At 39.9% G+C, this 17,451-nt stretch overlaps 1 protein-coding gene across 2 annotated transcripts in view; it reads left to right on the top strand.

The window, feature by feature from the left end:
* Positions 1–991: 991 nt before the first annotated feature.
* smtnl (smoothelin, like) overlaps positions 992–17,451 on the top strand; it is a 31,797-nt gene continuing 15,337 nt past the window's right edge. The window contains exons 1-2 of one of the 2 annotated variants that reach the window (XM_047392662.1): positions 992–1,117; positions 1,392–2,362. In XM_047392662.1, the coding sequence (XP_047248618.1) occupies positions 1,697–2,362 (666 nt within the window). In that variant the 5' untranslated portion in view covers positions 992–1,117; positions 1,392–1,696. Of the gene's footprint in view, positions 1,136–1,391; positions 2,363–17,451 lie in introns of both variants that reach the window. The other variant, XM_047392663.1, reaches the window with a different exon arrangement.

Raw genomic sequence — 17,451 nt, 5'->3', positions numbered from 1 at the left:
TGTCTTACTTCAAAATAAAAATCTCACAAATAGATACCGGGTTTCAATCTCAAATCAGTCAGATTCACATCCAAGGCCCAAAATAATAGATTTCATTTCCTTAACCAGACAAAGTTGCTGTAGGATCCACAAAGCGCTGGGCATACTTCACTTTTTTAAAAATGTCTTGACATTTCAATATCGCGCATGCACCTCTTGGAGCCAAACTATTCCGGCAGGCAGGGACAATGATCATGGTAAAATTAGAACATTTCAAGACTTATCATTGACATTACATTATATCGGACCTCAGATGACCAATGAAGCTGATATCTCTGGCTTGCATTGCGCTTAACCCCCCTCAGACTCACTGAAAGAACTCAGTGTGTGTTCGTGTGTGTCTGTGCTTGTGTGTTTGAAGGAAAGAGATAAATGGACTCAAGTGGAGACAACCCCCCAACAAACACCCCCTCCACACACACACACACACACACGCACATTGTTGACAGTAATCAGGAGGGTGGAGTGCCAAAGTATTTGCATGAGTTTGTCAGTAGTACTGGCACACACTGCCATCTGGTAAGGGCTGTTTGCTTTGTTGGGGTCCAGTTATGGGTAGAGGCTGGTGGTCCACTGTGTTTTTTTATCATAACCTTTAAGCACATAATTTACTAAAAATTCTAATTGATTGTCTTTATTCACTACTGAAATAATTTTCTAAACAGCTTTGTAATGACTTCTTTTTATTCTAAATTGATCAGTATAAGTAAAGGGTTTCTTTAAATATTTGTTACATTTGTTTGGTTATTTGCATCTTTTGTTTTCCTCTCACTTGGCAAGTAAGATCTGAAGAGAAAGGATTAAGTAGAAAGGGTTCAACTAAGATGGAAAGTTGCCCAGTGTACTTTCTTCCCCCCTCCTCTCTTGACATTTACTACTCTTTCCATGGAAGTTCTCCACTCTAACACGCCCTCCTCCATGATACCTCCCTTTTTCCTCCCTCCTCTGGGCCAGAGGAGAGGACTGCTGAGCCTGAGAGAGCTGACAAGGCACAGCACAGCAGAACTGGGCTCACGTATACCACGGTACATTCATACAGCTGTTCAACGCTGAGGAAATCCTCACGATCGGAGCTGAGGTAGGCTTCCCTGCAGCTGTGAGTGAACATGACCTTACTGCAGTGCTTTGTAGCAGCAGCAAAAACCTTTCTTATCTGATTAAATGGTTAATTTGCATGTTTTATTGTGAATATTTAGAACAGAGTTTATCTGTCTTATTATTATTTTTTTTTTTATGAATGCAATGTTTCATTACATTCTGGGGCTTGTTTAAGGGTTTTTATGCTGAATGAATGTTGGCTTCAGTGCATCCTTTTTTCATGTTCTTCTCATTCTTCTCCTTTTTGCTTTCAGGCAAACAGTTAGGGTTCAGGCTTTCAGTCCAGCATGAGATGTTGATTCTTGAAAAGCAGTGCTTACGAAAGAAGACAAAGCTCAGGAAGTCTCGTATCAGGACAGAGCTGAAGGAGTGGGAATAACGCAGTCCAGACTTTTGGCCCACCCCACCCCATCCTTCAAGTGTTTCACCTCTCAACCCTTGTCAACACTCTCAGCACAGTGACTGAAGACCATATCCCGGGGACCAGTGGAGCTCAGTCTCAGACATTAACACAGTGAGGCTCTTTCGAAACCTGTCACCAGCGGCAGCAGCTGTGCTAATGGAGGCTCCAACCCTGGCTCTGATGGAAGACTTGTGTCATCTGCGCTCTCCCTCTCCAGAGGGGGAAACAGTGTGTGCAGCTCTCGTTCGTTATGAGAATACTTTGCGGGATGCAATTAGAGAGATCCATGCAGAGGTCAGCACCTTTAAGCTTGATATAGAGCGGCGTTGTGACGAGACGGCCAACCTGAGTGGTCCACTTGGGAGAGCTGTGGTTCAGCTCCAGCAGGAGAACCAGCAGCTCCGGAACCAGCTGGAAGCTCTCACAAGGCAAGTGGAGCTCCTCAATGGTCTCACATGTGAGCAGAAAGTAACAATCAATAGGCACAATCAGAATCACAAGAATGAGCTGCATGACATACATCAGAACCATCAGGATGTGAAGGAGGTGATCTATGGAAAAGGTCAAGCTAGCACCCAGAGCCAGGCTCATCACATCATCCAGAACTTCACTTTGGAAAACCAGACACAGCCCTCCAACAGCCTCAGCAGTCAGTCAAGTCCTTCAACAACCCGTGCCAGCCCTTCTTCACCCACAAGCTCCAACAGTCCTCCAGTTGGCTCCAGAGGTTCTTCCATGATTATGAACCCAGGGATGAGCAGCAGCCCCTCCATCACGCGCTTCTCCAGCCGAGCTACCTTCGCTGTTTCCAGCAAGACCAACGTGAGTATAGCCAAGTAAAGCTCATTGCTCATTTCCTATGTTAGATATGTATAATCCTTTAAGACGTGCATATTGCATTTATTTTCCTTTGCATTTATGACCCGTGATCTAACTTAATATAGAGAGCTAGCTTTTGAATTATTATATATGCATAAATGCATAGATATATCATATACCGCATAAAAAAAAAAAAAAAAGAAAAGAAAAACCAGAGAGCAAAGTGTACCGGAGTCAAATTCCTTGTTTGTATGTACGAACTTGGCAATAAAGCTGATTCTGATTCTGATAATTGCCCCTTTGATAAAAACCGGACCATATGTTTCTTTAACTTAGCTCATAAACTTGTTTTGACTTTTATTCATCTATCTGCATTGATTTGTGACTTACAACTAAGAGTTACCCTGCAGAATAATTTTATTTAAACCATTATAAGTTACTTTTGACAGTAGAACAAAATGGTCATGTTGGGCCTAGAACCTTGGAGTAGTTTTTCAGGTTTGTTGGAAGTGACACTTAGCAGCTGATAAGTCACAGTCGTTGTTTCTGCTTAACAGACCAGTAATTTAAAATTACAATATCATCCCATTGTAAGTGGACTGCATCCTCAGCCTTCCAGTTTCTGCTTTCGTTTTTATTTAAATATTTTTTTTTGCAGCACTAGATCCCTTTTTTTTTTTTTTTTTCCAACAGAAGGTAGACAGGAAAGAGGGCAAAGAGAGGGGGAGACACTGGGTAAAGGCCACCAGGTCCGGGACTCAAACGGTCACACGCTTAACCCCTAAACCACCAGCGCCGCGTCCCAAATTCTGCTTTCTAATAAGACCGATGGCAACAAAAACTATGTGGCCTTGAAAACAGCTTACTATTATCAGTGATGGCGTGCATAGATGAAACTGTTCAACAGGCACATATGATGTTACTTAGCTAAACTGTGATAGAGTTATATTTTTAACAATCATACAATTCAAGTGTAAGTGGTCTTACCTGAAGAAGCAAAATGTTTCTTTTTGATTATTTTCCCTCATTCAATGATAACTCATGCATCCTGCAGCTCTGCAACCTATGTAACCCACTTCCTGTTTATTGGAAACACTTTTTACCTTTAATACCTACTTTGTACAGCTTTGTGTCACACAAACCCTGCTTAGGGATGGTACCAAATTCAGTGCTTTTAAAAGTACCGACCGCATTCACATAAAATCAAACGGGACCATGTTTTGGTACCTAAACGCATCATTGTGATATTGAGGGAGTAGAAGAGTGGGTGACTTTCTCTGCCAAACATGAACACAGCAAACCTAACCTAACCTTGCTAACCTATTTGGACAATTTCTTTGCCTCTTATTAGCTTATTTCTAAATCATTGTAACATTTAACATAGCTGTTCCCACTAGTTATATAACACTTGGACTTAATATTTATATATGTCCTAACAGCCATCAGCAGTGATTAGTACTTTAGGTTGTACTTTGCAGATACATTTATTGTATTTTTGTTGCTTTTTCACTTTTGTTTAATTATCTGCAGTATTTTTGACTACACTGCTGTTCATTTTGTAAATTGTTCTCATCTGTCAGTTTTCATTCATACTGTTTAGTGTATTTGACCTTAAGCCAGTATAAGTAAATCTTTGTGTACTATTCTAGCATCCTGGGCAGTCACTGCTTTACATCTCCCAAACTGCTGAAATGTCTGTTTTTAAAGAGGCTCGTCCATTTTCAATCTATGCCCCATTGGCGTGTGACTGTCCTGATCCTCTACCTGACATTGAAACGCCAAACACTTTGTGTAAGCGATGAAAAGTGAAGATACAAAAGTGGAAAGGGAAACTTCAGCATGTGGTAAAGAGAAAATTCAAAGTTTGACTGAAGCCCTGTTGCATTGTGGTTGTGTGGATGTGTCATAGAACACACTGGCTGTGTCGCAGTGGTTGCACAATAGCCTTCTGCCAAGATGCTTAAGGATTTATGAAGTGCAGTAATATGAGTCAAGCAGGCTCTTGGGAGGTGAGGTTAGTGTGGTTGAGTAGTTTTTCAGACCTGCAACAAATATGTGAAATCAGAGTTAGGAAACGTGCACCCTGGTTAGTCACTGTTGCTTTTGCAGTTGGGAGGATTTTTAAGCATTAGTTTCAACTGAATAATTGCTTGATTCTCTGGTCTCAAAAGAGTCTTTATTAACTTCACCAATTGATTCTAAAAACTGATGAATGAAACTAAAAACAAGCATATTTTTATACCTGCTGATTTTTCTCTTGATACCAGCACCGTTTTAAATTTGGTTTTAAGATCCATCTAAGTCTGGATTACCTCACAGTTCACCACAACATCAATGCTGACCAAAGAACTCAGTCAGAGTTTTATTGCCTTGTGGTTTGGAGTTCTGACCAGAAATAGCTTTACTCTAACTCTGGGTTGTTCTGGAATTACTCTCATCTCACAGTCCCTCAACCCCCTTACTGTTTTTGTTTTTATTTTGTTTAAAATTGTTTTTCTTGTCTTGATTTGCTTCAAACCACGCCGAAAGGGGAAACTCCTGGCTTTAAGCCGATTTCCTGGTTGCTTCATCACTTCACGAGTTGATGAAGAGCATGCTGTTTCCGTTGCCTCCTCCAAATCATAAATATATTGGTCATCATAGAATGGAAACTATGTTCAATATTTCTAAATATTTAGATTAACAGGAGACTAAATACAAGCTAATGAACAGCTAGATTTTTTTATGTCATCCCATTCCCAGACAACTGACTGAGCTTAAGGCATTAAGGCATTTATCTTTGGTTAGTGTGGATTTGCAATGAAAAATATAAATGTAAGTTTACAGATGTTTTTATTTCAGGGAATGTATTATTTCTGTATTTTTTATCATTAAATTATAACACCTGCTTTTAATCTAGAAAGCTTGTTCCACAGCTGAAAACCAACTGTCACTTCTTCACAGGTGTGCCTTCTTCTTTCCATGTTTAGATGATGGGTTGAACAGAGCTCTGTGCGATCTTAAAATCTCGGGATTTTGTTTTAAAACCAACCCAGCTTTAAACTTCTCCACATTTTTCTACCTGACCTGTCCGCTGTGTCTCTTGGTTGCACTGGATTTTATTTAGGGGTATCAGATCAAATCCATGGCACACTATTCCAACTTTTATTTGTAAAACATTTTTAAAATTGTGTCCCTTGTGAAAAAAGTTCAAGGGATATAAATACTTCTGCAGGGCAATGTATCATGTAAATGTAGTTCTTTCAACTGTATTCATTGGATACAGGTAATACGCACAAAAATCATTTTCAAACACATGAGCACACATGCTCACATTATCCAAATGGCTTCTCTCTCCTGTCTCTGTAATTTCCAAAGTATGTGGCAGATAGAGCAGAGGAATGTTATCTTCTGTGAAATCAGGTGATCAGAGCCAAATTGACACAAGGCCACTTTTGTTTCTGTCTGTCTCTGTTTTTGGAGATCCCCTACTGTCAACTTAGCACAACAAACAACATCACACACACTATCAGAAAATATGGTAATGCAACACATCTGAGGACAATGGTCTGCTGCTCCTTTGCTGCGCTCTGTCATACTTGCCTTCATTTTTTTGAATTTGTACACTTGTGTTTGAAATCTTAATTGCACCTGGCTCACTGCGCCACGTCCACGTCTGCCTATCAGCAAGAGATGATGTAGATCCAGTTCATAAAGTTCAGTTAGCTGTTCAAACAGGTCTGTTGACACAACATGGAGGCCTTTACCTAACATATACAGTAAAAAGCTGGAAGTCATCAATGCCAGAGATGTGCAGAGGCCTGTCTGTCCTGCAGCCTGCTCTCCAGCTGCTACCTTGCAGCGTTACTGTGAATTGTCAAGTTATCGTAAAAAGACAATATTGCACACCTGCAGCAAGCATCTGTGCGAGTGCTGACTTCTTTCTCCAAAAAACTAAGTTTTTATTTCTGTTGTTAGGACAAGAACATACAGCATGTTATTAACTTTGCTTCTTCTGCAGGTCTTTTTTTTTGTACAGGTCCTTCTCAAAATATTAGCATATTGTGATAAAGTTCATTATTTTCCATAATGTAATGATGAAAATTTAACATTCATATATTTTAGATTCATTGCACACTAACTGAAATATTTCAGGTCTTTTATTGTCTTAATACGGATGATTTTGGCATACAGCTCATGAAAACCCAAAATTCCTATCTCACAAAATTAGCATATTTCATCCGACCAATAAAAGAAAAGTGTTTTTAATACAAAAAACGTCAACCTTCAAATAATCATGTACAGTTATGCACTCAATACTTGGTCGGGAATCCTTTTGCAGAAATGACTGCTTCAATGCGGCGTGGCATGGAGGCAATCAGCCTGTGGCACTGCTGAGGTCTTATGGAGGCCCAGGATGCTTCGATAGCGGCCTTTAGCTCATCCAGAGTGTTGGGTCTTGAGTCTCTCAACGTTCTCTTCACAATATCCCACAGATTCTCTATGGGGTTCAGGTCAGGAGAGTTGGCAGGCCAATTGAGCACAATGATACCATGGTCAGTAAACCATTTACCAGTGGTTTTGGCACTGTGAGCAGGTGCCAGGTCGTGCTGAAAAATGAAATCTTCATCTCCATAAAGCTTTTCAGCAGATGGAAGCATGAAGTGCTCCAAAATCTCCTGATAGCTAGCTGCATTGACCCTGCCCTTGATAAAACACAGTGGACCAACACCAGCAGCTGACACGGCACCCCAGACCATCACTGACTGTGGGTACTTGACACTGGACTTCTGGCATTTTGGCATTTCCTTCTCCCCAGTCTTCCTCCAGACTCTGGCACCTTGATTTCCGAATGACATGCAGAATTTGCTTTCATCCGAAAAAAGTACTTTGGACCACTGAGCAACAGTCCAGTGCTGCTTCTCTGTAGCCCAGGTCAGGCGCTTCTGCCGCTGTTTCTGGTTCAAAAGTGGCTTGACCTGGGGAATGCGGCACCTGTAGCCCATTTCCTGCACACGCCTGTGCACGGTGGCTCTGGATGTTTCTACTCCAGACTCAGTCCACTGCTTCCGCAGGTCCCCCAAGGTCTGGAATCGGCCCTTCTCCACAATCTTCCTCAGGGTCCGGTCACCTCTTCTCGTTGTGCAGCGTTTTCTGCCACACTTTTTCCTTCCCACAGACTTCCCACTGAGGTGCCTTGATACAGCACTCTGGGAACAGCCTATTCGTTCAGAAATTTCTGTCTTACCCTCTTGCTTGAGGGTGTCAATAGTGGCCTTCTGGACAGCAGTTGGGTCGGCAGTCTTACCCATGATTGGGGTTTTGAGTGATGAACCAGGCTGGGAGTTTTAAAGGCCTCAGGAATCTTTTGCAGGTGTTTAGAGTTAACTCGTTGATTCAGATGATTAGGTTCATAGCTCGTTTAGAGACTCTTTTAATGATATGCTAATTTTGTGAGATAGGAATTTTGGGTTTTCATGAGCTGTTTGCCAAAATCATCCGTATTAAGACAATAAAAGACCTGAAATATTTCAGTTAGTGTGCAATGAATCTAAAATATATGAATGTTAAATTTTCATCATGACATTATGGAAAATAATGAACTTTATCACAATATGCTAATATTTTGAGAAGGACCTGTATATGCACAGCTGTGTCACAGATTGCTGCAGGTTTCTGATTAACTAAAGCAGAATTCACATAAAAATACTTATGAAAATGCATTCATCAGTGAGGCTGTAATTGTATTTCTGTGTTTCCATCTGGAAGGCTTGGAGTTTTGTTGGGAAACAACTTTTTTGTTCTCTAATGGTTCTCTGGAGCAGGAATTAACCGGGGTTAGAGTGAGGACAAAGATCTAAAAGCTCTCTTTTCTGTTTTTGAACCTGTTTTATGGTGGCATTACATTTCTGCACACAACTCCACTGTTCCCAGTGTAGCTGGTTCAGTGGACCATCATGCAGATTCTTGTGCTTCATATAGAGTATGTGGAGGAATTACAGCAGTGACCCTCCGGCTCATCCCACTTTACATTCCTATTCTCCCTTCTCGCCTATAATTCTTATCTCACATCAACAAATGCTTTGCTGGAAGCAGAAGCTTCTCACCTTGCAGTTTTAAAAAAGATCATCTGAATTGAATGTTCAATTTGCACCATCCCACAGTCAAGCTCGTCAATCAGCTGTTTCTTCTCATTCAGCTGGGATTCATACAGATGTCTCAGTTTAGAGTGTGCTTGTCTGCCTCCTCTGCCAGCTACTCTCCACCCCAGCTCTTCTTTGTCGAAACCAAGTCTCATTTAATCTCAATACTACCGTTATGTTCTAGGGAGTCTCTGCTTATCCCCTCCCTGCTTAAGACATTCCACATTTCCGCATGAAAGGGCATGGAGGTAACACGACAGTCATTCAGCACATTATATAATTTGAGTTGCATTTATAACTGCTGACATTCAGACATATCCTTCTGAATAAGGTTTTCTGATGATACTTTAATAATTTATTGTTATAAGTCCTTAAGAATAATCTAATTTTAGAACTCTGAAAACGTACAAATTTGTAGGGGTTTTTGTATTAACGGATTTTTTTGTGAAAGAGCAACATAAACTAGAGTTTAATATAGAAGTGGAAGAAAAAGAATAGATGGTAAAAAAAAAAAACACCTAAAAATTAAAAAAAGTATAGTGTGCATCTGTATTCAGCCACCTTTTACTCTAATACTGCTAAATAAAACCCAGTATGAACACCTGCCAGACGGCAGCCAGGTGGTACCACCTGTGTGTGATTTAATCTCAGTATAAATCCAGCTGGGATGTCAAAGGTTTATTAAAGAACATTACAGAACAGGAGAATCTGTTGACAGAACATCTATTGGTTGTGCAGCAAAAAGCTGGAAAAAGGTGATCTGGTGAGAGGATTCCAAAATGTAACATTTTAGCCTACATTTAAAACACTACGTGTGGAGTAAACACTTCATGTCACCCTAAACATACTCATTCACTGTAAAACATGGCAGTGGCAGCATAACGCTATGGAAATGCTTTTCTTCAGCAGGAAGAGGGAAACTGGTCAGAGTTGATCGCAAGATAGATGGAGCTAAATCCAGGACAATCCCAGAAGAAAACCTGTTAGAGGCTGTTAAAGACTTAAATCTGGGGCGGAGGTTCACCTTCCAACAAAAAAACAACAGCAAACATACAGCCTGAGCCACAATGGAACAATTTAGACCAATGCATATTCGTGTCTTAAAATGTCCCAGTCAAGGTCCAGACCTGAATCCATTTGAGAATCTGTGGCAAGAGTTAAAAATGTTGTCCACAGATGCTTTCCATCCAATCTAACTGAGATTGAACTATTTTGTTAAGAAAATGTGCAAAAATTAAATGCTATTTACATATTTAAATCTGTTAGAGACAAACTCCCAAAAGAAATGTGATTCTAAAAAGCATTGACCGAATACAAATTCTTGCAACACTTTCCAGATTTTGATTTGTAATGTTTAAAACCATGCATTTTTTTCCTTTCACTTCTAATTTTTGCCCAACTTTGTGCTGGTCTGTTTAATAAAATCCTCCAGAAATACATTGAGGGTCGTAGTTGTGATATAACAAATGTGAAAAAGATTAAGGGGTGTGAATACCTTTGCCATATAGCAGATATTTTCAGGAAGGTGCATTAGATCCTTCCTTCTTGCCTGCAAATATTTTCTAAAACCACACTTCAAAAATAAAGACTCCACCAGTGCACTGCATTGGGCACATTCCACTGCTGCTTGTGTTAATTAGCAGATGAACAGAACAGATTAGATGCGGCAGGTTAGAGGGTGGACTAATGCTCAACATCAACACAGAGAGGTTTGATTTATGGCTAAGTGCACTGCTTATGTCATACATCAGGGGCTCTTCAGCATAGTTCAGGACATTTGTAGATGCTTAAGGCTGTAAAGTCAAAAAAGCTTTCATTCTTAAGCACAAAAGTAACAAATTAAACATCAATAAATCACCACCAGGCACACTTTCTGGCATTCTCTCTGTCAGCAGTTTGCTAGAAAATCAGCAAAGGCTATTATTGGGGGTGGCAGACAAAGGAAGGAATAAAGGCCAAAAGCATTTTCAAAAGACATGAACAGCAAGCAGCAAGATCTATGGGAAATGTGGTTTTAATTCTAAAGAACATCTGCACTTTCACTACTTCTGCACAAAGCCTGAAGCTGACTTTTGTCTCAAACTTTGTCTAATCTTTGCAGCAAGCATAACACATAATCAAAAAGGATTTTAGAGTAATGTTATGGAGATGTTATAATGTTGAAATTATATATGTTTGTCTACTTTTTAAGCACCCAAACTGCAAAAGGTCAACATAGTTATTTCATTTATGTACTAGCAACTGCAGCTCAGTCTCCTTAAATTCCCTCTTGTCCAGCCATTAGGTCCATCATCCAGAAACATTATACAACCCAAACCTGATGTTATCTCTGTACTATGAAAAGTAGTTGTAGATTAATTAAATTATTAATAATAAAATAATGATTAACCTCATCTTTTGAAATTAATCACACATTATATAACTGTATTCCAGTCCGATCTGTAGAATTAAGAAATTATCTAAATAGAACCTGTTTGACAACATGAAGTAGGCTAAAAGACATGAAAAGGGCAACACATCATGCCCCAATCTAAACACATTTAAGAGCACATAGGAAACAAAACCCTTGATATCTAGCAGCCTGGAAGGCGTTGCAAAGACCATTATGAGGTTTTGGGATTTGAGTAATCCTTATTGAGATCCATAATCACGCATGGAGAGCACATGGACCAGACGGGAATCTCCACCAAAATCACTCTGTGAGCGCATTGAATTGTAGGAGCCATTTTTGTGTTTTGCGTACCACTAGGTGTCACTTTTTGTTTGTAAATGATTGTCTATAAGGTAGGAACATTTGATTAGGGTCAGGGGTTGCTGGTTGGACGGACCACATAATTGTGACCGCTGCGCTGTTGTGATTTATGTTGGATGGTGTTGGATACAAAGATGAACTGTGGAGCACCAAATGCAATCAATAAAGGGTTGCACAGTGGCGCAGTTGGCGGCACTGTTACCTTGCAGCAAGAACGTCCTCGATTTGACTCCTGGCCGGGAGTCTTTCTATATGGAAGAAGCAGGTATAGAAAATGGATGGATGGATGGGTGGATGGTTGGTGATCAAGTAATGCTAAAGCTAACCATATAAGGACGGAAGTTATTGGACTTTCTCAATACTATAGGGCTTCCTTTATAACTGTTGCTGTGCATCAACCACACCCATTGAACACCTCAGTAGCTTCAAGCGTAGGCTTAGCCTCTACACAACCTTTGCAAGGTAGTCACAATTGCTTGGATCTAGGTGCTCATTCCTTCGTCCATGGAGGTCTGGACCATACATTATTGCATTCTTTGCTCTTTGCACTGTTACAACAACTCTGTCATGGCCTTTTTGTTTCTAAACCAAAATAATTCCAAGAAAAAAGCTGTGGGTGGCAACAGGTGGTTTAGTTCCTTGAACCCACTTCCAACTTGATTGTTTGAAAAATATGTTCTTTACTTCTTACAAAAAATAATAACAAAAAAATTATTACAATTTAGACATAATCGAGAGTTAACTTAATCTTATCTTACAAGCTCAAAAAAGTGGTCAAAAAATCATTGCAATAAACCTCCCGTCGACACACCAGACATTTGACAAACAAAAGGACCTTCACTACGCCCCACCCGGTTTGTTATTAATCTCTTAAATTGATGTAAGGGTTTAAATGTTACCCAAGTAATCATAATAATTCCAAACAACCTGAAGTGTATTCTAACCACCTAAAAACTCAAATAGAACTTGTGATTTACAAAAATTCAACATAAATGGCCACAACAAACTCAATTCTCCAATTAAGGACCTTTACATTACATTTAAATAACAATGCAGAGTCCAGCACTTGATGTTAGGTTAAAAGCAGATATGAATAATGCTAACGGGGATGGTTTTTGAGTTCAAAGGATAAACAGTGCTGTCGTTTTACTTGTTAATAATCTCTGTTGACATCAAAATGCATGATAAAATGGTCTGAAAGCCAAAAGTGCTTCCTTGAAGGGAATGTGTGTTATCTCTTCTGCTTGAGCAAAAGATCTGCTCATATTTGTGATTCTGTGAAAAAGCTAGATTAAGTGTAAACTTTGTAGCTGAGACGGTGAGGAACATGGTCACAGGTGGTTACAGTCCTGCCTATTTCTATGATAAAGATGTCTGAAATATGCTTATATTTGTCTGATAACTGAGTCAAACTAATCCGAATCTGACAACCATTCCTCTATCTGCTCTGTTCTGGCCCCAAATCCCTCTCAAACCCCTTCCCCCACCACCACCTCTTAGAACCAAACCGCTCTGAGACCAATTCTTAGAATCTATCTCTGTTTTGTGGTTGTTCTTACAGTCATGAGTGAGGGAGAAAATACTCTTTTATGACTCAGAATGCTGACTTATGCAAATAATATGAGCCCATCTATGATCCCAACCTGATTTGAGTGGTACTACTAGTATAAAGTTATCTCACGACTCTTCTTGGCCGGTGCATTTGTGCTCTGAAGTTGTGGTTTGGCAGCCCAGGCTGCTTATCAGGGCATTTTGTAATACCTTTTCCAGTAAAGGGATATCATCAAAAATTAAAATAGATTTGTAACGACAGGAAAAAAGATTAGTAGAAATTTAATAGGAGCAAAGCTGTTACCAGGGTTTGTGTGTGTCGATGCTGGGGGTTTAACAGAGGTATGCAGCCACTCCTTGGCTACCCCTGGCTCTCTTAATGACTTCCAGACAATGGCCATGTTCCTGTCATCATCTCTGTGGAAACAGGTTAATAATAAGTGACTGGCCAGTAGGACAGCTCACCCTCGCTGCCCCGCCGGACCAGGGAGACCTACTGGCACTCAGCTGGAGGAGATGATAGATTGTAAGGTCGCCTCCTTGACAACGTCATCTAAATCCACCCTGGGAACACTAGGATTTAATTTCCCTGGTTCTCCAGCTGCAGTGTTTTTGGAGTCATGCCCATAGGGTTCTTCAAGAAAAATTTGTTGTGGTAGGTGGGTGAGACACTGTGAAAGGATGGTAGTTGGGAAGACTGGACTGCCAGAGGTTTTTCTCCCACTACAAGAAGATGGAGCTGGCATAACATCTTCTGTTGACATTAAGGAGCTGATCTAACACTGAGTGCATCATTAAGGGAAAGAGATTTTTCCTCATCGGAAATCTTCTGAGTTTAAATGGTCTAGAAGAGTGGTTCTCAAACATGTTAGAACAAATATAATCTCACTGAATACTAGAGCTGCTGTCACAGTGTTAAATATCTTTCCATATATGTTGGCATAATGAACAAATGATACATTTTATAAAGCATGAAGTCCTGTCATAATTAGAATGTAAGTTAGAGTATGTCAGATGGAGCCACCTCTGCCCTGAAAATGAGTCAGCTCCCTCCCTTTAGATGTTTTCTGGGCATGTCCCACTGGGAAGAGACCCCAAAGCAGTCCCAGAAATCGCTAGAGGGACCCTATATCCCTTCTGGACCTCAGAACAGGGATCTGCAAGCTGTGTCACTCTATAGGCCCTCCGCATTATATATTTTTAGATGTTTATTTAACTGTAAAACATACATTTTATACAGTAATTAATACAGAGTGCTCCTAAAATTTGATAAGCTTGCTTTTCTCAAAGGGTCATAGGTTTTAGATAAATTTCATATTTCAAGAAAAAGAGCTCTTTGGATTGCAAAGGTTGGTGACCACCTTAGGAACAGCTGTTACCTCCAAAAGCAAATCTAAGATAAGACAGAAATGACAATGGATGGATGGATGGATGGACATACGAATGGATGGAGATGTTGTTTGGGGATAAACTAACTGCAGTCGGCTGTCATATGTTTGACCACAACCTGATAATGTATGATCCCACCAATTTGGGATTCCAGTAATCCATAGTGAGATCCATAATCACACATGAATTACAGTCGAGTACTTTTTTCCCTTTCCTGGCAGTTTATGCAGTCAGTGTGTTGGGTCTGCATGCCAAACCATGCTGGCAGTAGATTTGTTTCTTTCAACAAAGGGAAGATTACATAATTCACACTGATTTATTCATATGTATTTTTGGGATGACAACTAGATGTGTCAGTTTTAGCACTCTTGTATCACTAAAACCGGATCTATTTAGATGGTTATTTCTGTGAGGGAAGTTTTCTCTTTCTAGTTTCTTGTATATTACAGATAACTGTAGAGAAAATAAATGGTCTTCTTTTTCTACTGCCATAAGAACAGAAAGGTAATTCTTTTCCACAATTATCCCTAAACAGAAACAAGTCAGGGAGCAGGTGCACAAGAAAAGTACAGTATGGAACTTTATTAGGTGTTAGTCCATATATTTTACTACATGATCCGCAGAGAGCCTGAACTACCCTATAAATCTAAAATGCATTTATTTAAGTAGAATACATGTCTGGCTGTGCATTGTGGAGTACGCCATAGAGCATTGTGTCCCTCCAACACCTTGAAAAAAATTGTTGTTTTGTTACTCTATTTTACCATGAGAACATCAACGTTATCGTTTTACCTCCAAATTAAAGAAATAAAAAGTAATACAGGATATACCACTTTTTTTTAAGAGGTAGTTTCCAAAAACAGTTTGAAGTTGCATCTTGTTTTTAGAGATGCAATGTTTATAAGGGTTAAATGTTCTCTATAGAGCAACTCTCACCTGCAATTAGATTTCAATATCATCTTACTTCAAAGATAGTGAGTGTGCTTTTCCACCTCCGACCCAGCACGGGATTCCCTCAGATCATTCCTGGAGACAAATTGCAGGCTGTGTGACTGTTCTTAAGGAACAGGTGGTTTGAATCTGTTTTTTTTTCTCTGACAGTATATCCCCCCGCAAGAGTAAACCATAACAGTTTACTTTGATAGTTTCACAATAGCTAGGATGCATGGTACTATGACTTCTGGCATCATATCTGACATTATTGGACACTGTAAACAGCACACCAGACTATGTTATGGTTCATGCCTTTGCAGAAACAAAACAGTAAAAAAAAGTTGTTGGCTGAGTCATTTCCAAGTCTAGAAGTATGTTTCACAGTTTACAATGACACTGTATTTTAGATTTACAAGTAAACCTCAAAATGTAGAATATCATGAGAACGTTCTATGTTTTTCATCATGTTAGAAAGTGAAACTCATATATTATATGGATTCATTACACATAGAGTGAACAATTTTAAGGGTGTATTCACACTAGGAAAGTCCTTTGGTCTGGACCAAAAGCGGACTTTATTTCTTTCGCTTGGTGCGGTTTGCTGTTGTACTTTTTGCAAGTGAACTATTACTTGTAAACAAAGCCATGCGGGGATAATTAAAATGACGGGGGTGGGACATAGCACAGACCCAGAAATTGAAGAAAATAACTGGTAGTGCAGTACCTCTTTTCTGATATTTGTGTTGTTATTACAGCTGCAATATCATTGTGAGGGTGAAGGGAAGCTCATTCAACACAAATTTTGTAATGTTCTATTTGTAACTTTGCAACGGTGTGGGAGAAGGCATGGTAAACGCTGGAGACAATGTGCTTTGCATCCCATGACCCACAACATGCCGCTAGCAGCGTTGCTAAGCAACACACAGCTGATCAGGAGGATTTCAGAACAAGGTACACCTTTGCTACCAGCTACAGTGGCTTGTTAAGACCAAAGAGACAAATGTTTTCTTTAGTTGGACCGGAACGGGGCCGATTCGTATTCACACTATAAGCAAACAGCACCAGAGTCCTTTTGGAAGCGGACCGAGACCACCTCAAAAAGTGGGTCTCGGTCCGGTTGTTTGGTCCGGACCAGGGTTCGTGTGAGTGTATTCAAACCTGCACAAAAGGTCCGCCCCAACGGGGGAAACAAACTCTGGTTAGTTTAAAGCGGACCAAAAGTGGCAAGTGGAATACACCCTAAATTTCTTCCATGTTACAGTTTACAGATAAAAACAACAAAATTCAGTGTTTCAAATAATTACAATGTTCCATTCGATCAATAAAAATGGGTCTTTTAAACAGAAATGTCAGGTGTCTAAAAAGTCTGTTTAGAATGGTAGGGGCTCCATTTGCATGAATTGCTGCATCAATGTGGCGTGACATGGAGGTGATCAGCCTGTGGTTCTGCTAAGGTGTATTGAAAGCCCAGGTTGCTTTGATAACGATCTTCGGGTCACCTGCATTATTGGCTCTGGTGTCTCTCATTTTCTCTTTGACAATCCCACAGATTATCTTCGGGGTTCAGGTCAGGCCAGTTTGTTGGCCAATCAATACAGTAACACCGTGGTCACTGAACCAGCTTTTGCTAGCTTTGGCAGTGTGGGCCGGTGCTAAGTCCTGGAAAATGAAATCAGCCCATAAACAGAAATTTTAGAGCCCTATATTTCCTGTTAGATGGCTGCCTTAACTGGGAACTTCAGAAAACCCAGTGGACCAACACCAGCAGAAGACATGGCACCCCAAATGATCACTGAATGTGGAAATTTCACACTGGACTTCAGCAACATGAATTCTGTGCCTCTCCACTCTTCCTTTAGACTCTGAGACCTTGATTTCCATATGAGATGCAAACTTTACTTCCTTCTGAAAATGTTTTTCTCAAACACTTTGACATTGACAGGATGACCCCCAGCTTGTCTCAGTTATACGCCTTTCATATTCTTTCACCATGCAAAGGTCCAGAAGAGCTCAGATGTCACTCTAGATGGCAACTTTAGATCATCCAGGCAGAAAACGTGAACCTGAAGGCAAAAGAGTGCTGATGGGGTATTGAAATTAATTATAGTTTTGATGACAAATTACTTTAAAAGATTTACATAGCCAATCCCAAATTAAACTTGATAAGAGACTATATTACATATGTCCACTATGGGATGAAATCTTAGGAATGGATCGAGATTTTCCATCACAGATCTGAACCAGAGAACATTCAACTGAGAATTAGGGAAAAAAGGATGATTTTATGTAGCAGTTAAAACATTTTTATAAGAAATCCTAGAGATTATGAAAATAAATATATTTAT

Source organism: Girardinichthys multiradiatus, chromosome 18, assembly GCF_021462225.1.
Source record: "Girardinichthys multiradiatus isolate DD_20200921_A chromosome 18, DD_fGirMul_XY1, whole genome shotgun sequence".
NCBI lineage: Eukaryota > Metazoa > Chordata > Actinopteri > Cyprinodontiformes > Goodeidae > Girardinichthys > Girardinichthys multiradiatus.
The sequence above is the reverse complement of the archived record's forward strand: the minus strand, read 5'-3'. Positions and strand labels throughout refer to the sequence as shown.